This window comes from Lethenteron reissneri, chromosome 23 (genome assembly GCF_015708825.2).
Source record: "Lethenteron reissneri isolate LAM-NWPU_2019-01 chromosome 23, ASM1570882v1, whole genome shotgun sequence".
Taxonomy (NCBI): Eukaryota; Metazoa; Chordata; class Hyperoartia; order Petromyzontiformes; family Petromyzontidae; genus Lethenteron; species Lethenteron reissneri.
The window spans coordinates 2,295,597-2,317,839 of NC_083801.1; the positions used below are offsets into that span (position 1 = coordinate 2,295,597).

At 45.8% G+C, this 22,243-nt stretch overlaps 2 protein-coding genes across 3 annotated transcripts; both read right to left on the bottom strand.

The window, feature by feature from the left end:
* Positions 1 to 9,634: 9,634 nt before the first annotated feature.
* Positions 9,635 to 17,334, bottom strand: LOC133345833 (uncharacterized). 2 transcript variants are annotated; one of them, XM_061556853.1, is made up of 2 exons: positions 12,913 to 17,334; positions 9,635 to 12,417 (listed from the first exon to the last, which is right to left on the bottom strand). In XM_061556853.1, exon 2 carries the CDS (start codon positions 11,928 to 11,930, stop codon positions 10,893 to 10,895), a length of 1,038 nt encoding a protein of 345 aa, XP_061412837.1. In that variant the 5' UTR covers positions 11,931 to 12,417; positions 12,913 to 17,334; the 3' UTR covers positions 9,635 to 10,892. Both variants share the same exon structure in this region; 1 of them encodes a protein (XP_061412837.1).
* A 2,444-nt stretch (positions 17,335 to 19,778) lies between these two features.
* Positions 19,779 to 21,339, bottom strand: LOC133345835 (heat shock protein beta-11-like). The gene has a single exon (XM_061556855.1). It carries the CDS (start codon positions 21,276 to 21,278, stop codon positions 20,646 to 20,648), a length of 633 nt encoding a protein of 210 aa, XP_061412839.1. The 5' UTR covers positions 21,279 to 21,339; the 3' UTR covers positions 19,779 to 20,645.
* Between the last annotated feature and the right edge of the window lie 904 nt (positions 21,340 to 22,243).

Genomic DNA, 22,243 nt, shown 5'->3' on the forward strand with positions numbered 1-22,243 from the left:
TACCATAATGCTGAAATTCATATTATCACAGGAAACATACCAGCTCATGAAAATGTGACTGTGAATGCAATCTGTGCATTATTGAATGAATCTGATGGAAATAAATGTTATTACCCGTAACTTTGTCTCCCGTATTGACACAGAGTAGCTATTACCCATGCAACAGTTACACACACGATGTACATCATTTGCATTTGCGTTGGAAAGTCTTTTCACACAGCAGGTGTTTCTTGATTTGTGCTGACAAAATTTCGCAGCAGCTTTCAGGTTCCCAATGCATCTGTGAATATTGGATGCGCTTCTGATGCCAAAGTAACAAAAATATAAACGTGAGGTATGGTGAATTATTTGGAAAATGTTTACGAATCTTTTACCAAGCCTACCTCATTCATCAAGCCACCAGAGGAATATGCTACATTTAATAATCTGTTCATTATGTATGCTTAGAAATATGGCCTTTTTAAAAGCCTGGCTTATTTTTGTTACTACCTTTTAAAAAAATCAACAAAAGTCTACTTTTATCTAACATGAATCAGACCCTTAGGACTGCTAAAAGCATTATTGTTACGTATTTATTTATTCAGGAATTTGAATGGCATATTGACGACCTTGACAATGTCTGAGCAATTAGCTGTACCACTTAGGGGTTCTAAGCTCTCGAAAAATGTGCTGTGGAAAAACAAATGTGAATTGTACCAAACGCTATTTGTTCAAAACGTCATGAAGGCCACTGTCATTTGGCGCCACACCTCACTCTCTCAACACTTTGCTTCCGTGAACATTCATTTGTTCAGGAATGCCTCACTCAAGACGTTTCAAGAGTGTCCTACTGGGTATGCACTGCATGACAGGTTACAATGGTGGGTAGTTGCCGGCCATGCGTATATTCGAGAACAGAATTTCCCAACCATCGCTTGTGGAACTGTCGCTAGAGCTAATTGATTATGTTGAGATGGAAAGCACTCTACAATATGTTTCTAACCAAAACTTCGAAAAGGCATACCGTATCTAGCAAATGGATTTGTATATGTACTGCATATAGATATTGGACCGCGATTTTATTTATTTAATTATAAAGCGCCTTCATCAGCTTACCCAAAAAGGTCTCAACATCGCTTCCCATTGGCTTTCGCACCAGCACTCATCCTGCGTCCACGTGAAATGGTTATCATTCTTGGGCAGTGGGACCAACGTTTTTATTCTCTCGCGAGCTTGTGGCCCGTCTTGGGGGTATGAGAAATCTTTTGAGGCCATAAACACTTAACCTATGTCATAACTCACAGTCAGCAGTGCTCTAGTTCCTGTGATTGGCCTGGACAAACTGGCAGAGCCACGAAGCTTTGCCACTAAAAGTGCCAGGCCAGTTTACAGGGACGAGATTTGCACCACTGGGTTATAAATCTATGGGCTTAATTTGCATAGCGTTCTTGCGAGCTGTACTAATCGTTACGCTGCTACCCCATGAGCGCCACTAAATTGCTGCCGCACTGTACTCTACACATTCAAGGGTACATGTTGGGGTCATGTGCTGAGCTGATTCTCCACCATTGCATGACACTAGGCCGTCTGCACCGTAGTTTAAAGTTTACGGAATCATTCTCCATGAATTTAGTGTAAACTAAAGTAAACTGTGTTTTAATTGACCAGGTAAGGCCCGCTGAGCAACATCGCCATTTTGTAGAAGCGACGTGGCCACAAATGACAGCTCAACGAAGTGGCGTATTGTCACGTATAAAAGTAGAGTAGCAGCCAAATACTCTAAACGCGTGATGTTGATTCTAAGTGCGGAGGGAAACAACCAGAGGACCCGGAGAAAAATCCACGGGACCACGGGGAGAGAGACACGCAAACTCGAAATATACAGCAGCAGGCGTCAGGGTCGGGATCGAATCATCTACCTCCTGCATACCAGGCGAGGTAGTTAACATCTCGCTGACGCGGTGCATATAAAGCCGCAGTTGTGACAGAGCAGTGATGATAAAAATGTTAGTTATGAAAGATTGGAATATACGGAAAAAATAAAAAAAGTATAAATAGCCACGTCAATTAGGGCCGGTGATAGGGGGGCACTGGTGCCCCCCCCCACCGAGTTCACTCTCCTTAGGGGCCGTCCATAAATGACGTCACGCGATTTTTGACGATTTTTGACCCCCCCCCCCTCGTCACACGGCGTCACAAAAAGTCAGACCCCCCCTCAAATATGACGTCACAAAGCTCTGCTCCCCCCCCCAATAAAACATGCTTCAAATCGCTCAAAACTATTGTCATTGTAGTGCGTATTTAATGTGGCGCTGCACTCTGATGTTGTAGGAGAACACATTTGTGTTGTCTATATTTATTTAAAGTTGCACATTTTGATGTGACGTCACATATCTCACCCCCCCCCCCGTCACACATCGTCACAAATGTCTGACCCCCCCCCCCCCAGGTGCGTGACGTCATTTATGGACGGCCCCTTAGCAGGGAACCACTGCTGTGATGCCCATTCCACTACACAACAGCAGTTGGAGCTGATGTCGGTGAAATTCAAGAAATGTTAAAACAGTTTAAAGCACAATTGCAAGTGGTTTAAATTTAACAGTGAGGAAAAGAAAACAAACTCATCGCATTTATGAATTCATTACAATAGCATTAGGCCACTTTCCCATTAATAACCCCAACACAATAACCCTGGCACAGAAATCAATAGCAATTCTATCTCCTTGCAGGCCTGGTGCCTCTGGGTAAATTGGTTGACACATTCAAGACGATTGTATTATTTTTTATAGTTGCCTCCAAAACCATATTTGACTTCCTGTAATAGGTAACCTTTATAATTTACACAGTAACCTGTCAACAAAACTGTTATCTGTAGCAAGAGTGACATCTACTGCGTCGGTGAATTATTGGAGACAAAGCAGCCCATACATGAGAGGAATAAATTGTGACGCCATCACCGATGTGGGTTTACTCTCCCACAAACCACCGAGACAGAAAGTTACACGTTCCGAATGCGGTCGTAATCTCCGAGGGTGGGCACGAACTGACAAAGTACAGCAACTGGTCAGTGACGTTTTCGACTTGGGTTGGGTGCCGATAATTCACAACGAATGACCACGGTGCTGTACGTCATTTGTGTTGACTCAGTGCTCATAGCTATCGTATTATAACTACCCTGAGTCATCCATATGCTTCAGTAATGTGGACACGCGCACAACGCAATTTATGGCTTCAATGCCTCGTTTTGTCATTTATCTGCCGACTCTCATGCAGTGTATTAAACCAATAGAGCTATTAGCATACTCGGTGCTTCCCGAACTCCGAACAATGATTTACATTTGAAGGGTTAATATCCTCCCGAACTGTTTAAACACATCTCACAGACAGTAAACATGTGATGTACAACAAAGTGAAGATTAAATTCGGTCCTGTAGAATGAAGTTACAGAAACGTATTGCCAAAAATATATCGTGTTCTTGAAAGCTTGGAGATTTTTTTTTCATTATTATAACAACATTTCAAACAGCATCACATTAAGTCATACGTGGTGAGATTGTGTCGGGTCTATTCTGTACATGCGTACATAACGCACTCCAGCCTTGTAGCCTTCATATATACTGTCGTGTATCACCCTCTGGATTACCCCAGCACATATCCCATTACATACAATAATGCATAATGTATTCTATTTCCAGTGAGTTAAATTCCCCGCCATGGCTAACATCAGTGTTGGGTGATATCCTCAACTGGTCCTGGTCCCCCATTCATCAAACGTGGTGGCGAGATGTTAACTACCTCGTCCGGTATACAGGAGGTCGAGGGGTCGATCCCGATCCCGACCCTGACGCCTGCTGTATATTTGGAGTTTAAATGTGTCTCTCCCCATGGTCGCGTGGATTTTTCTCTGGGTCCTCCGGTCTTTCCCCTCCACATTTAGGAACAAACGTACGTTTAGAGTATTTGACTGCTATAAATTCTCACGTGATACGCCACTTCGTTGAGCTTTCATTTGTGATAGCAATGTTTCGTCCTTTTTGTTTAACCCACACCGTCACTGAAGCGGTAAAATACGTTTTACGTTGGCATGTTCAGCCCAGATGATGAACACGAGAGATTTAGCAGTCTTTTGAAATACGTGGTCAACCAGGTTAGTGTCTAACTGTGTTGTTGGCCGACTGGAATGCGATACGTGATGTTTCTAAGGTCTTTTGAGTTTCTCGTCTCCCATCTTCTTGTTGCATTTGCCTACGTGCAGTTTGCCGTTCTCCATGTGCTCTGCACGTGGGGTCCCCTTGTGTGTTCCCTCGCTGTATGTTTCACCCCATTTCCACCTGACTATGAGCGCTTGTTCTTCTTGGTTCTTTCGGTAAAGTCACGTAGAAGGGAAGTAATAAAATAATAAAAATTACTTACTTCCCTTCTACGTGACTTTACCGAAATAACCAAGAAGATGAATCCCTGCAGTCACGAAAGCTTTAAATCGAAATATGAGCGCTTGTGTTGCGTTCGAAACGCCGTGATTTATATTAATTTAATTTATTAAAATTGTATTTTATTTCTACACACGTGACTTTATCGAAAGAACCAACAAGTGTCATTTCTGCAGTCACGAAAGCTTCCATCCTAGATTAGGTGAAATACGCTCGGACGTTGCATCACTGACGTGGCGTGAGGAGTCCAGGAAATCAACAAAGGGTTGTAACAAGTCTGCAATAGATTCAGCGACATCTTTATGGATTTTAAACATCAGTAACCACAATAGCATCCGATTTGTTCCAATTGACCCAGTGACCAATTGCAATGCAGCTTTTCGCACCCCTCCATACAATGGACATGAATACGATGGGAGTGCATTGTTACGCACAGGTTGCTGGAATAATCATAGCGGCAAACGCACACACGCACACACACACGCACACATACACACACACACACGCACACACGCACACACACACGCACACATACACACGCACACACACACACGCACACACACAAGCGTAACGAGGCCTCTGTGGGCTGTGAGCTATACGAAAGCATTGCATAAACCCTCAGGTACCGCCGTCCAAAGCCACCAGGTCCATTAAACATTCAGTCACAAGACAATGAGGATGATTGGCCCCTATGGCCTGGGGATTGACATAGTTTAGTGAAGTATATGAGAAAAGGCCAATAAAGCATACGTCTATGGAACAAGGTACCGCCGTCCAAAGCCACCAGGTCCATGAAACACTCAGTCACAAGACAATGAAGATGATTAGCCTCTATGGCCTGGGGATTGACAAGGTTTAGTGAAGTATATGAGAAAAGGCCAATAAAGCATACGTCTATGGAACAAGCTGTCATATAAAAAGGTTTTTTTTCTCGTAAAATGTCCGTGGAAAAGAACTTGATAATGACTATATACTCTTTGGTTCTTTCGGTAAAGTCACGTAGGTATAAAATAAAATAAATTAAATCACGACGTTTCGGGCGCAACACCACAAGCGTCCGTCATCAGGTGAGACAACCACAGCAAGAAACAATTATTTTCTACCTACGTGACTTTACCGAAAGGACCAAAGAGTATGGATCCCTGCAGTCACGAAAACATTAAATCTAGATTGATAATGACTTTCAGACATCAGTTTTCTCTAAGCGGGTGCCACATCTGCTGTAAATCACACGTATGCTCTCATTTTCTTCTATAGCCAAGCAGATTTTATTGTCCATTGTGTTGATGTCGGCTCCAGATTGGATGCTTGCAGCTGAACGTATAGGCTGACACATTGAAATAGCACTGGGGTTTTTATGGTTATATTCTTCAAAAGTATATTAAAAAAGGGTTTTAATTCTTGAATGCAAGAACTAGTTCATACTGTAGCAAAGCATTTTTGACCAGAAAACACATGGAGTGGGATGATCCTGCGCATGCCTATGTATTCATGAGTGTTATTGATATACATTGCACTGCCCGCTCATTTGCGTGTGATATAACTTAAGTGCAATTCTCTCACCTGGAATGCATCTGCAACAGCATTAAAATGAAAACGGAGTCGGCTCTGCTCAGATACATTATTGAAAAGGTCATCCAGCCCAGAGCGCCGAATAATTAATTTCTGGTTATCCTGGAACTCTTTTGCAAACTTCGATTCAAATCGGCCTCATAAAGTCGTGAGTGTGCATATTCTGCGGGGAATATTACAGGTAGATTTTGCTTAGCGCTCAGGATGCGTTCCTGGAGAAGTGAGCGCGAATCGAATCATTGTACTGTATCGATGGCGATGCGTTCCCGACGGCATTATTTTTTACGTATCAGCAATATGAGGGCTTTATTGGGGTATCGGTAACAGTGCTAATAATAATGCAAAGTTATTTTATAAATAAATTTACTTTATAAGTAAGAACGTTTTATCATAGCATCAATATGTACTGTGCTCACAAGTGCATCCAGCACTAACATTTGCAGACCTTTGTCCAGAAACGATGTGTCTAAAATGCTCACGAAAACACACAAAACTCAGGCAGTATAGGGGTGTATATTTTAAAGAGTATTCTTGCTAAGAGAATTCGCTATAAATAACAATTTGTAAATGTTGTGGCTTGGCTCTCCAACACACCGGTGTGCTGTACTAGTGACGAATTGGCACGTTCTGTTTACGTGACAACCCTTACTAGTTGGCTGTGTCGGGTGGTGACGGGTTTTAACGACACATTTATATATTTACGCGATATAACCCAAAAACCTCTATTATGGATGATATTGGTCGCGAAAGCCTACGTGTTAAACAATTTGAATTGAGACAAATTTGTTCACAAAACGGTGAAAAAAGTTCGTTTACCGAGCGGAGATCATTCAATAAAAATATGCGTCCCATGGCAGCAGGGGGCGCACAGAGGCTGTTTGTTTACCAGCTGTCCTGCACCGCGTGCCTCGCCTGTTTCGTGTTGTGGGGCAGCGGGGCTTCGTGGTGGCACTGCAGCGGGAGGGGAGCGGTGGCGGAACGGTTAGCGCGCGGCGCTACGAACCCGGTGACCCGAGTTCGATTCCTGCTCACGGCCAACACCAGTGACAATTATGTGAACCCGTCCTGGGCTTCCTCTAGGTCGACTCAGCCTCAAATGGGTACCTGTGCAGTGTGTAAACATCGCCACTCGGGAGACAAAGGCGGCCGGGCGTGGTGCTGGCCACCCACCCCTCGTGTGCTGTACCGGCCTTCATAGGTGCTCGCTAACAGCACTTACCTTCATAGGTCGCCAACAGTCTGTTAAGGGGTCGTCTATAAATGACGTCACGCACCTAGGGGGGGGGGGTCAGACATGTGTGACGATGGAGGGGGGGGGGTGAGAAATGTGACGTCACTTAAAAATGCGCAATTTTAAATAAATATAGACAACACGTTCTACTTAATGAAATAGACTTTAAAAATAAATGTTTTCTCCTACAACATCAGAGTGCAGCGCCACATTAAATACGCACTACAATGGCAATAGTTTAAAGCGATTTGAAGCATGTTTTATTTTTTGGGGGGGGAGGGTGGGCAAAGCTTTGTGACGTCATATTTGAGGGGGGGTCTGACTTTTTGTAACGCCGCGTGACGATGGGGGGGGGGGGGGGTCAAGAATCGTTCAAAATCGCGTGACGTAATTTATGGACGGCCCCTATGGTATACAGGAGGTTGTTGGTCCGATCCCAACCCTAACAACTGTATGTTTAGATTTAGCATGATCTCACCGTGGTCACGTGGATTTTTCCATCTACATTTATAAACGTTCGTTTAAGAAGATTTGGCTGCAATAGATTTCCACAATGTAAGCCACTGCGTTGGATTATCATGTGTGGCAAGGTCGCTTCTGAAAAAGAGCAATATAGTTCAGTGGGCCTTACCTGGTTAAAATAAAAAAAATACTATGGGGACCTCATTTGCCAGTAAAAATATGATAATTGGTTCTTTACCTTTCTATCTTGGCGTCATCTGGTCCAACCCATATGAGACTAGGCTCGAAGGAAAGCTGTCTCGGGTGTGGACCAATCAACTTCAAGGACAGTGCACATTATCAGAGTTATGTCTTTTGTTTGTATTTATGACTGCAGGTATTGCGGTCTATGCAAACATGACTCCTTGCAAAAAGGTGTCAGTTTTGTTGCCAGATAGAAGGGTAAAGAACCAATTATCATAAAAAAAATAGTTTAGTTTCCTGGTGACACTTGCTGGAGCCGACATTCATCCACGCACTGAATCATTGTGGAGTATTTGGCTTGAACAATGAAGTGCAAGGTGTGATACAATGATGTCGTCATGTACAAAGGGCAGGCTGTTGCATGTTCTGAGCTGTTTTTGTTGACATTTTGGGATATTGAAATTCAGAAAGGTGGCAATGTCCTCAGCGAGAGGAACACTTTTGTGTTTGTTTACTCCCGATGCACCATTTGGGAGATCGAGGGCCCTCTCCCTAGCCCATCTTTTTCAGCGCCCATTGTTCGTATGAAACGCAACATTCAAACCTTTGTCCCCGTAAATTGATAAGTGTCTCCGTTACTGTTTTCTGTGAGCAGGAATCAAGCCGAGGTTAAGATCACGAGGTACGAAGCACCGTGCCAAGCCTTGTGACGGGTTTGTGCTTAACCGTCAACAATGCAGCTCGAACCCTGCGGGTAAAGTTTGGAAAACCAAATGGAGTTCACCACAAGTCGCAAACACCTCGTGAAAGCCCCGACGACGTCCAATATTCCTGGCTTCGATCGTCCACGAAATTTCTGGGTCACAACCCTAAACCCCCTTCCACACACACACACCATGGCAGCTGCAGATGCGGACCTTGAAGATGATGCACAAATTGTAAAATTAAAAACTCTCCGGCAGTTGTTCAGAAAGTGGTCTCCCAGACCAGAACCACGGACCGTGTAACGACTTAATGCCCGATTCACAAACACGGTGATGAGCCACTCAGCCTGCGCCTGGCACAATAATCGATATAAAATGACAGTTGTTCTAGATCAGGGGTCGGCAACCTACGGCTCCGGAGCCGCATGCGGCTCTTTACGGGCTGCTTCTTGACGATATGTACGTATGTACAGTATGTACTCAAATGCATTGCGGCTCTTGAAATACTGAATTTTGTACCGAATTGGAAAGAAATGGCTCTTCTTGTTATTTTGGTTGCCGACCCCTGTTCTAGATCAACATCAGCCATATGAAGAACCGTGACTAAGACATGTTTATTTCATGAAAATCCATCACATCGCTGCATAAAATGGCTATGCAGCATCAACACAACTCGCTGGCCCCACGAGGTCGAAGTTTCGTATGAAATATTTTTGATACACAGTTCTGTCGTGGACACTTCGCATGTTATCTCACAATGAGTTATTTTTTAGGAAAAAGTTAACATAAGGGAAAAAAGTGCACCAGTTTATTACAATGTGTTGCTCAAGTAAAATACAGTAATGTTAAGTACAATGCTAATACTTGGAAATTGGTTTGATATGTATATAAAAGCAATCTAATGTATATTTAAGATTACACTCAAAACAATCTTCATTTTTATTCAGTTTTGCATTTATACTTTTTAAGAGGTGAATGTTAGATCATGATGTCTGTCTCGGCCTCGCTGTGCGCTGCGTTGCACCGCTAGGTGAGTAGTAAACCTCGCGTCCAATAAACCCTCAGAGCCAGGATGAACGTCCGACTTCAAACGTCATTTATTGAATTTAACGAGGTAAAACTGGTAAGAAAACAGCACAGATACAGCATCTTTTAGTACCCGGAAACACCAACACAATAAATGAACACCACAGCATAACATTGTCTTAGATAACATGTTTTTCAATAGATCCTGGATGGACCAGGCACCTACATTACCACTGAATAGCTATACAAGAGCATAAGCTACTGTGTTACATAAAGGCACACCGTGTTATCATCACACTGCACCCCAGATGTACAGTACTACACATAACACTGCACTATGAATTAGACATTTCGTCATCCTTGCTCTCCAGATCGCAATAAAGTTACTTGGGTACAAGTTTGACTCGACTCATTAAATTACAAGTAACATTCACAATAAAGAAAGTTGCAGGCTTCGTTGTTAACTAGGCCTCGAATTTATCATAACAATTTTAACAGCATTATAAAGGCATTTACATCATTATAACGGTCATTCTAACATTATGACAGCATTGCCAATATTATAAGTACATAAACGAACTTACAGACAATGCTTCTTAAAGTCCCACAATGGACAATTGCAGCTGGCTTCACTGGGACGCGATGTGTGCCGCCATCTTGAATTATGTGTGTAATGGCCGACAAACGCGTGGTTGAGCGGGAATCTTAAATCACAACTTCCTGATCACGTGACCAAACTTAGCATCAAAAACAGGAAATTCCTGTGTACATATGCCCCACATCTGCCGTGAGGCAAGACACCTGCCGTGAGGCAGAGCACTCCCCGTCTGGTATCTAGGAGATACCACCATTTATTTCCTATCTCATAAACAAATGGATAACAACTTCACCTTCTTGGATGTCTGGTCTGTTAGACTGGCACTTGCTGCGCACTTGGAGTGTCGTAAGGTACTCGTTTTTCCAGCGACGCCAGAACGTGTTCGCGAAGCTCTGCACTTGTCTCCTTTGACGTCTGTAGAGGTCTGCAGTGCTGGCCTCCTCGGTAGGTGCTGTGAGCACGTCTGTCTTCTGGGTAAGAAGTGTAGCAGGAGTCAAGATGAAGGGTGACTCCGGGTCGGTTGAGACAGGGATCAGGGGTCTTGAATAAAATATGGCTGAGACCTCGGTCATGATAGTGGTCAAGACCTCGTGAGAGAGCCGTGTGGACCCGACATCACATAGCATGAAGTTAAGAATGCGTCGAGCAATCCCGATCATGCGTTCCCAGGCTCCACCCATATGCGAAGAGTGGAGACGATTGAAGATTCATGTGCAGCCTTGGTCACAAAGGTATTTCCTGACAGAATCATCATTGACATTCTCCGTATTGATCTTAAGCTCTTTACATGCTCCAGCGAAATTGGTTCCACAATCAGAACGGAGTTGCTTGGCTGGCCCTCTGATGGCGAAGAATCTCCGGAATGCATTTATAAAGTTCGAAGAGTCCTTGGACTCGATGACTTCGATGTGCACTGCTCGTGTACTCATAGAGGTGAACAGCACTGCCCAACGTTTGCTGTTCGCGAGCTCTCCTCTGGTGCGGCGGGAGATGACTGTCCATGGTCCGAACACGTCGATCCCTACAGAGATGAAGGGAGGTTCCACACTGAGTTGATCGGCTGGGAGGTCTGCCGTTTTCTGTTTTTCCTCTTTTCCACATAGCTTGCGACACCTGATACACGTGGTGATTGTGCTGGTGATGCACCTTTTTGCTGCAACGATCCACTGCCCTGCAGATCGGATTGCTCCTTCTGTGAAGTGCCGACCTTGGTGCTTGACCTTCTCGTGGTAGTGGCGCACAAGTAAAATTGCAATGTGGCTCTGGCTTGGGATTATGAGGGGGTTTCGTTCATTTTCATTTAATTTTGCATTCTCTAGCCGACCACCGATCCTGAGCAAGTCGTCTTTGTCCATTCTGGGGTTTAGCTTCCTGAGGGTGATGACCCTAGGAAGGTCTTCTCCCTTGTTGATGGCCTTGATCTCAATTGCATAAGCTGCCTGTTGCACACAGCAGAAGATTGATTTCCTTGCTCTGGAAAGCTCGTCTTCAGTGCGTGGCACTGTGCAGTGATGCCATCCATTGCAGCTACCAGTGGTGCCTCTCATCGGGCGATGGAAGCAGTCTGCGATATGCGTTAGATGTGCTATCGCTCGCACGAGCGTCGTCCATTTCGAGAAATGTTCAAAATAGTGTGGACTCAGTGGACTTCTTGGTCGCACAGTGTTACGAAAGTTGTCACTTGAGGACGAATCTCCTTGTCTGACTCGGACTCTATGAGTCCAAAGTTCTCTTTGGTAGTACATGGGCCACCGTCATGTCGTAAGAGGAACGCTGGACCCGTCAGCCAGATGGTTTGCTTCAGCAGAGATGCAGGGACGATCCTAGTTGCGAGATCTGCTGGATTCTGGTCAGTTGGAACGTAATTCCATTGCTCCGGCTGCGTCGATCTCCTGATGCGCTTCACCGGTTGCTGATGTCGATGTAGAACCTTCTGGTTAGGTTGTTTATGTAGCCTAGTACGACCTTACTGTACATGTAGAACTTGACCGCGTCCAGTTTGACGTCCAAATCGTCTAAGATCAGTTCCGCCACCTCTGTAGCAAGAACGGCTCCACACAGCTCGAGCCTTGGGATGGTATGTTCCGGTTGTGGGGCCAGTTTGGCGTTGCTCAATATGAACCCAACATGCTGGACCGCCAGCTGAGTAGTTAACTTCGCGTCCAATAAACCCTCAGAGCCAGGATGAACGTCTGACTCCAAACGTCATTTATTGAATTTAACGAGGTAAAACTGGTAAGAAAACAGCACAGATGCAGCATCTGTTAATATCCGGAAACACCAACACAATGAATGAACACCACAGCATCATAACATTGTCTTAGATAACATGTTTCTCAACAATAGATCCTGGATGGACTAGGCACCTACATTACCACTGAATAGCTATACAAGAGCATAAGCTACTGTGTTACATAAAGGCACACCGTGTTATCATCACACTGCACCCCAGATGTACAGTACTACACATAACACTGCACTATGAATTAGACATTTCGTCATCCTTGCTCTCCAGATCGCAATAAAGTTACTTGGGTACAAGTTTGACTCAACTCATTAAATTACAAGTAACATTCACAATAAAGAAAGTTGCAGGCTTCGTTGTTAACTAGGCCTCGTATTTATCATAACAATTTAACAGCATTATAAAGGCATTTACATCATTATAACGGTCATTCTACCATTATAACAGCATTGCCAATATTATAAGAACATAAACGAACTTACAGAGAATGCTTCTTAAAGTCCCACAATGGACAATTGCAGCTGGCTTCACTGGGACGCGATGTGTGCCGCCATCTTGAATTATGTGTGTAATGGCCGACGCCCGCGTGGTTGAGCGGGAATCTTAAATCGCAACTTCCTGGTCACGTGACCAAACTTAGCATCAAAAACAGGAAATTCCTGTGTACATATGCCCCACATCTGCCGTGAGGCAAGACACCTGCCGTGAGGCAGAGCACTCCCCGTCTGGTATCTAGGAGATACCACCATTTATTTCCTATCTCATAAACAAATGGATAACAACTTCAACGGGTCAACTTATTTGTCCATATCTTTGCGAGAGACAAGTAGTACTGTCTCCACTATGGTCCTGACGAAAGTTCTTGCAACACCTTGCTTCGCAATCATAACCTCGACTTTTCTAACTTTTCCATCGGCGCTTGGAATCGACTTGAGGATGCGGCCCATTGGCCACTCATTCGGTTTGGCTTGGTTGTCCTTCAGTAGGACGAGGTCACCTTCTTGGATGTCTGGTCTGTTAGACTAGCACTTGCTGCGCACTTGGAGTGTCGTAAGGTACTCGTTTTTCCAGCGACGCCAGAACGTGTTCGCGAAGCTCTGCACTTGTCTCCTTTGATGTCTGTAGAGGTCTGCAGTGCTGGCCTCCTCGGTAGGTGCTGTGAGCACGTCTGTCTTCTGGGTAAGAAGTGTAGCAGGAGTCAAGATGAATGGTGACTCCGGGTCGGTTGAAACGGGGATCAGGGGTCTTGAATTAATTATGGCTGAGACCTCGGCCATGAGAGTGGTCAAGACCTCGTGAGAGAGCCGTGTGGACCTGACATCACATAGCATGAAGTCGAGAATGCGTCGAGCAATCCCGATCATGCATTCCCAGGCTCCACCCATATGCGAAGAGTGGGGACGATTGAAGATTCATGTGCAGCCTTGGTTACAAAGGTATTTCCTGACAGAATCATCTTCGACATTCTCCATATTGATCTTAAGCTCTTTACATGCTCCAGCGAAACTGGTTCCACAATCAGAACGGAGTTGCTTGGCTGGCCCTCTGATGGCGAAGAATCTCCGGAGTGGATTTATAAAGTTCGAAGAGTTCATGGACTTGATGACTTCGATGTGCACTGCTCGTGTACTCATACAGGTGAACAGCACTGCCCAACGTTTGCTGTTCGCGAGCTCTCCTCTGGTGCGGCGGGAGATGACTGTCCATGATCCGAACACGTCGATCCCTACAGAGATGAAGGGAGGTTCCACACTGAGTTGATTGGCTGGAAGGTCTGCCATTTTCTGTTCTTCATCTTTTCCACATAGCTTGCGACACCTGATACACGTGGGGATTGTGCTGGTGATGCACCTTTTTGCTGCAACGATCCACAGCCCTGCAGATCGGATTGCTCCTTCTGTGAAGTGCCGACCTTGGTGCTTGACCTTCTCGTGGTAGTGGCGCACAAGTAAAATTGCAATGTGGCTCTGGCTTGGGATTATGAGGGGGTTTCGTTCATTTTCATATAATTTTGCATTCCCTAGCCGACCACCGATCCTGAGCAAGTCGTCTTTGTCCATTCTGAGGTTTAGCTTCCTGAGGGTGCTGACCCTAGGAAGGTCTTCTCCCTTGTTGATGGCCTTGATCTCATTTGCATAAGCTGCCTGTTGCACACAGCGGAAGATTGATTCCCTTGCTCTGGAAAGCTCGTCTTCAGTGCGTGGCACTGTGCAGTGATGCCATCCATTGCAGCTACCAGTGGTGCCTCTCATCGGGCGATGGAAGCAGTCTGCGATATGCGTTAGATGTGCTATCTCTCGCATGAGCGTCATCCATTTCGAGAAATGTTCAAAATGGTGTGGACTCAGTGGACTTCTTGGTCGCACATTTGTTACGAAAGTTGTCACTTGAGCACGAATCTCCTTGTCTGACTCGGACTCTATCAGTCCAAAGGTTTCTTTGGTAGTACATGGGCCACCGTCACGTCGTAAGAGGAACGCTGGACCCGTCAGCCAAATGGTTTGCTTCAGCAGAGATGCAGGGACGGACCTAGTTGCGAGATCTGCTCGATTCTGGTCAGTTGGACCGTAATTCATTGCTCCGGCTGCGTCGATCTCCTGATGCGCTCCACCCGGTTGCTGATGTCGGTGTAGAACCTTCTGGTTTGGTTGTTTATGTAGCCTAGTACGACCTTACTGTCCGTGTAGAACTTGACCGCGTCCAGTTTGACGTCCAATTCGTCTAAGATCAGTTCTGCCACCTCTGTAGCAAGAACGGCTCCACACAACTCGAGCCTTGGGATGGTATGTTCCGGTTGTGGGGCCAGTTTGGCTTTGCCCAATATGAACCCAACATGTTGGATCCCTTCTGCGCTTGTGGTTTTTAGGTAAGCTACAGCTGCTACGGCCATCATAGAAGCATCTGCAAACACGTGTAACTCCTTCCGTTGGGTTACGGAAAGGGATGTGGGCGTGTAGGAATGTGGAATCTGCAGCTGCTCAAGTGCCTGTAAGGAATTTCTCCAAGTTTCCCATTCTTGTCGCCGTTCTTCCGTAAACGGGCTATCCCAGTCTTGTGTATCAGCACAAAGGTATCTAAGTATCCAACGGCCTTGCATGGTGACTGGCGCTACAAATCCTAGTGGACCGTACAGGCTGTTTACCATCGACAAGATGCTATGTCGCGTGTAAGGTTTCTCTCAAATTGATACTCGGAACGTGAACGTATCCGCTTTCAGGTCCCAACTCAGGACAAGGCTGCGTTGGATTGGTGGTGTGTCGACGTTAAGGTCCAAGTCTTTCAAGTCTTTTGAACGATCGTCTGAAGGAAACGCTTTTATCACTTCTGCGCTGCTGGACGCTATCTTGTGAAGTCTCAGGTTAGCAGTTGCTAACATTCCTTGCGTCCTTTGGAGCAGATCGATGGCTTCTGAGGCCGTGGGCATTGATTTAAGTGCATCGTCAACGTAGAAATCTCGCTCTACAAATCGCTTGGAGCCTTTCCCAAATTCCCCTTCTCCTGCCTGCGCGGTCCTCCTAAGTCCACAGGTGGCTACCGCTGGGGATGGGTTGTTGCCGAAGACATGCACCTTCATTCTGTATTCAACAATTCGATCATCGACATTGTTATTGTGGTACCAAAGAAACCTGAGGTAATTTCTGTCGTCTTCTCGGACAATGAAACAGTGGAACATTTGTTGAATGTCGGCTGTTACGGCGATTGACTCCTTTCTGAAACGGGTGAGTAACCCTAGGAGACTGTTGGTCAAGTCCGGTCCGGGGAGCATTACCTTGTTCAAGGAATGCCCTTAAATTGAGCACTGGAATCGAACACCACTCTGATCTGATCCGGCTTTGTTGGGTGATACACGCCAAAGATTGGTAAGTACCAACATTCCTGTTCTTCTTCTAGAGGAGAGGCTGCTTCAGCGTGACCACTATCAAATGTATTTTTCATGAAGGACACAAAATGATTCTTCATCTCTGTTTGTTGTCCAAGTTGCGGCGCAATGAGTTGAGCCGTGAGAGGGCTTGCTCTCTATTTTTGGGTAACCGGCATCTGGGATTACGAAATGGCAGAGGGGCAACCCAACTGTTTGACTCATCTTGGAAGAACTTTCTGTCCATTATTTTCAAGAATTCTTTATCCTCTAGTGATGAAGCAGGTTTGTCATCGTCCTTCGTGGTCACGAACACCGTATGTCCAACATCATCTTTCAGCATAGAGGTTTCTTCGTCGGCCTGCCTGGTACAGCCTTGACTTCTATCGTCGAATTTCTCTTTCAGCGTGCAGTGGTTGAGGCACGGTTTGAAGAGCGACATGCGTCCATTCATGAGCACACTCGTTCTGAATGTGCTAATGTGGTCTGGTGTGTGTGTTCCATCGATACAAACATCACCTACAATGACCCATCCTAGGTCGAGTCTCTGGGCGAAGGGAGCGTCGTGAGGTCCGTTGCGTTGATCACGAACTTTGTGGACTCTCAGCATGTCCCTGCCAAGCAGAAGTAAAATCTGTGCCACGTGATCCAATGGCGGGATGAACTCTGCTATAGGTTTGAGGTGTGGGTGGTGACGTGCGACTTCGGGCGTGGGAATCTCACTCCTGTCGTCCGGTATCGCATTGCATTCTGTCACCGTAGGAAGGGATAGCTTCATGGTGCTATCCATGGTTTCCACCATGAGGCCTGCTCGCTCTTCTTCCCGCTGTCTCCATCAGTCCTGAGCATGTTCTAAGCGTGTATGGAAAGGAATTCCCACCTACGCTCAGCTGATCAAAGAACTCTGCCCTTTCAGGATGTTCTTTGGGATACAGTCGGACGAGGCATATCTTTAAGCAAGATCTTCCTTTGAAGCATTCTCCGCAGACTTCTGTGCATTTGGTTGTGATTGAGGAAGTGAGTGCGGCGGTCTCGCCTTGCTCCCCGCCGTGCTATGCTTCGAAAGCCTTAGTGCCACTGGGTTTGTAGTAAAATGTGTGCAGAGCAATTGCCTGTTTGTCACTGTCACATTCCTCGCACTTGATATCTGCCTTGCAATTCCTTGCAAGGTGGTTTATAGAAGCACAGCATTTGAAGCACACTCCAAATTCTTTCAGCATGTTCTTCCGCTCTTCCAATGGTTTCCTCCTAAACTCACGGCATTTCTGGAGGGAGTGAGGTTTATCATGCAATGGGCATTGCTTTTCTGGATCCTCTATCTTTTTCTTTGTGGTGGTTGCCTGGACGGAGTTTGCGAATGTCGTAGGAGAGACCTCAGTCTTTTGTACGGAAATTGGCACTCTCGCTGTTCCTCATTTCGCCATTGCTCTTTCTATTTTTGGGAGATCTGGACTGGAAATCCCCGTGGTGCCAAACACGAAACTCGGGTCATTTCTGGTTTTAGCCAGGTTGCAGATAAACTTTGATAAAAAAAGAGAATGGGGGAAATGCAACCTGATGCTCTGACTTGTATCTTGAACCCGCTGTTCTCCATTTTTCCTGCACGTCAAATGGCAATTTTTCTACGATGGGGTTCACGCCATGGTAGGTATTCAAGAAAATGAGACCTGGTAAGTAGGGGTGAGCCTGGGCTGATTCAAGCTCCATCAAAAGATCTCCAAGCTCTCATAACCTTTTATTGTCTCTACCAGAGATGTTTGGAAAGTTCTGCAACTTCTTGAAGAGAGCTTTCTCAATGGTTTCTGGGCTACCATATCACTCCTCGAGCCTCTCCAACACCGCATGCAGGCTTGAGGCGGAGTCGTCTATGTTTGCCGACCGGATCCTCTTTGCGTACTCTGCAGATTCGTTTCCTAACCATTTCACCAACAGGTCGAGTTCTTCACTTGCAGAGATGTCTGCATTTCGGATTGCATTCCTGAAGGTAGATCTCCAGGCTCGATAGTTCTCAGAGTGATCATCAAATTTAACGAGTCCTGTGTTGATTAGTTCGCGGTGAGCCAGGTACCTAGCAAAGTCCCCTAATCCTGCTGATCCCGGGTGTGTCCATACTGGCGCTTGTGAGGTGCCATTATTGGCTGTATTGCCTTGCATGTCGTCATTTGCGATGGCGTTGGATTATGGGCCCAAAAGTTTTCGATCACCTTGGTTTGATCCCTTTATGTGACAGTCTAAAATGTGGGTCTGACTTGATGCATCCACGTCTGACCCCTCGTGTGCGACGCTGAGTCGGCGACTAACTGCCAGGACAGGATATGCATTTCCACCATTCCCGTAGACAGCACTCCTATTGACTCGGTGTGGAGATGACGATGCCTGAACGTCCACCCTTTGTTCAGTATCGTTTGGTGGAGGAGCATTGGTGCATTGTTCAGACCAGTCCAAAATATTTCTTCTGGTGAGTTGATCATGGTCCTTGACAGGCATCTGAGTGTCAAACTCACTCCAATTCTCTTCCTTATCCAGATTGGCTGCTGCTTCGAGCCCCTCTGCTTGGGCCCTAGCAGCAGATGCTTCTTTTTGAGCTGTAGAGTACTTAACTTAGCATCCAGCTCAATTTTCTTCCGAGTGGCGGTAGCCACTAATGTACTCTCTGCTATGCTTGCTTCTTCTTGTATGTGAGCCTTTTCCATTAGCATGACTTCCTCTTCAGCCATGTAGGCAATACGGGCGTTTGCTGCTTCTGCTGCTGCGCGTGCCTGAGCTGCTGCGATACTAGTAGATTATGTCTTTGAGTGTGCTGAGCCTTTAGATCTTGTGGTGGACCTGGATGAGACAGAGTGCTGAGATCGTGTCTCTCTTAAGCTCTCCACACGGTCCATTGCATCTTGTATCACTGCCTGCACATCATCATCGAGCAGTTCGAGGAAGTGCTCTTGCGTGTGCACTTCCTCAATGCCCTCATCTTTTTTCATCTTCATCAGGAGGAAGATGTATTTATTTGCCAGAAGCTTGTAGCTTGAGCTGCTCACCTTCACTCGCTGGATGGCCCGCTGAATTGAGGCCACTGTGTCTGAGGTGTTTGAAGCTTCAGATATATCTGTTTCAACTCAGTCCCATGCCCTTTGTATGCTGGCATCAAGGTCCTGCTTCTCAGCATCATAGCTTTCCAAGGCCCGTTGTGTCAACCTGACCTCTCTTTGGGGCCTTGAACTCCCTTGGTCCTCTTGAGGCAGGATGGGAGGTCCTGGATTGCTTAAATCACCTTCTTCAGCATCTCTCCCTGCTGAACTGTGGCTTTCCATGCTGCGATGCTTGCAAAACAATTTTTAATGTAGACTTGCTGCAGAGCTGGCTGCAGAGCTGGCTGCAGCGCTGGTTGCGAGCTTCAAGAAGAGTGTCTTTTTACTGTCTCGGTCTCGCTGTGTGCTGCGTTGCACCACTAGCTGAGTAGTTAACCTCACGTCCAATAAACGCTCAGAGCCAGGATGAACGTCCGACTCCAAACGTCATTTATTGAATTTAACGAGGTAAAACTGGTAAGAAAACAGCACAGATACAGCATCTGTTAATACCCGGAAACACCAACACAATGAATGAACACCACAGCATCATAACATTGTCTTAGATAACATGTTTCTCAACAATAAATCCTGGATGGACCAGGCACCTACATTACCACTGAATAGCTGTGCAAGAGCATAAGCTATTGTGTTACATAAAGACACACCGTGTTATCATCACACTGCACCCCAGATGTACAGTACTACACATAACACTGCACTATGAATGAGACATTTCGTCATCCTTGCTCTCCAGATCGCAATAAAGTTACTTGGGTACAAGTTTGACTCGACTTATTAAATTACAAGTAACATTCACAATAAGGAAAGTTGCAGGCTTCGTTGTTAACTAGGCCTCGTATTTATCATAACAATTTAACAGCATTATAAAGGCATTTACATCATTATAACGGTCATTCTAACATTATAACATCATTGCCAATATTATAAGAACATAAACGAACTTACAGACAATGCTTCTTAAAGTCCCACAATGGACAAATTGCAGCTGGCTTCACTGGGACGCGATGTGTGCCGCCATCTTGAATTATGTGTGTAATGGCCGACGCCCGCGTGGTTGAGCGGGAATCTTAAATCGCAACTTCCTGGTCACGTGACCAAACTTAGCATCAAAAACAGGAAATTCCTGTGTACATACGCCCCACATCTGCCGTGAGGCAAGACACCTGTCGTGAGGCATAACAACGTCATTGCATAAATTAAAGAAACATTCCCAAACATTGAACATAGCAATACAAAAAGTCATATTGAAACAGATTCTCAAAGTCACTTTCTATGCAAGGGTGGCAGCGTAGATAGGAAGGTGGGCGACTGGGGATGAGGCCGTGCCAGGAGTCGATGTCGCTGGCTGCTCAATGGCCACCACCCTCTCGGCCGCTGCAGGGAGGGCGCGGCGCTGAGCCTTGACCTTCAGCTTCCCGTCTTGGGTCAAGCAGCAGCTCACGCTCTGCGGGTCCACGTCCCTGGGCAGCTGCGTCTCCCTGTGGAACTCCTGGCAGCTGTGGCTGTAGCTGCCGCTGCCGACTTCTCCGCTCTTCACCTCGCGCCGTCCAGCCACCACCAGCTTGTCTCCAGACACCTTCACGGCCAGGTCCTTCGTGGAGAAGTCCTGCACGTCCAGGGACGTGACAAACCCGTCTCCCTGCTCCTGTGGATCTTCAATCTGGAACCCACTGCTCACGGCCGGCTGCTGCTGCAGCGCGTTTCTGAGGCTGTCCGGAGCCCACGTGTGGCTGCTGAGCTGACCGACTCCACGGAAGATTCTCTCCATCCTCTCCATCTCGCTCCTCATGTCTCGCTGCAGCTGCTGGAAGAGACTTTCACCGCAGGGCTTCCAAATAGGCCAGCCTGGCCAGACGCTCCTCTCCATCACGTGCATCGCAGGGAAGGAAACACTCAGGGCCATCCTTGCTTGTTGATGTGCTTCACAGTGAGTCTTGCTTGAGCTGTGAGCGTTGGTCTTCGTCTGGCGATGTTCTGCCATTACAGCTACAGGAGCTGCTTTTATAGCCCTGGCAGTGCTGACGAGCAGATGCCAGAGGGAGCCAGAAGCGTCCAGAATGACGCAGCTGCTCCCAGGGGCTTCCCTCACCCACAGAAAATAGCAGTGACTCAAGCCTTGGGCTCTGCTTTGTGACGTCTTCTATAAAATAAGAATGCTATTTCCATTCTAAACGAGCAGGCAAGATACAACTTTCATACACTCTAGTATTTTAAATATGAGTATTGCTAAAAACATTGATGTTATACTATAAAGCTGCATGTCCCTTGACTTGGCGAAGGATCGGGGTTTTAAACTCTACTTACGGTAATAATTGTTATTTTCACCTCAATATTACATTAAAAAGTGTATTTTCAGTGCCCAGATGGGAACATTGCTGGGTTTTTCTCTCTACATTTTTAAACGTAGTTCTAGACATGGACTTGACTATATTTGTGCCAAATGGCCACCAATGTAATGAACTGGAATCATTCCACTCCTGATATCATTTTGAATGAAAACATCTAAAGATGGTATTCAACAAAGCTACACAATAAAATGGTAAATTTTTCAGTGGCACAATTTTGGCATGTGCACAGATGTGCATGGTTGTAATATGTTGGCTCCTGTATTCCCTTCATGTGCTGTATTCAGTAGAGAAATCAGAATCTTTATTTCGATATAGAAGGACCACTGTCTGAATTTATTTTGTTTACAGCTGGTAGGATGGATGGATGTTAATTAAGAGCTATATTATCTTTAAATATGGAGGGAGAGCATTTTCATAACGATAATTAAGGTAGATATACATGGATTGCTTGTAATTGGCCCGAAAACAAAGGACTATTATTACAATGCCCAAGTATGGTTGCCACTTGTCCGGGTGTGAC

What these genes read in the sequence shown, in the direction of transcription:
- LOC133345833 (XM_061556853.1), bottom strand. Translation starts at nt 11,930, where the DNA reads ATGTACTACCAAAGAGAACTTTGGACTCATAGAGTCCGAGTCAGACAA.
- LOC133345835 (XM_061556855.1), bottom strand. Translation starts at nt 21,278, where the DNA reads ATGGCCCTGAGTGTTTCCTTCCCTGCGATGCACGTGATGGAGAGGAGC.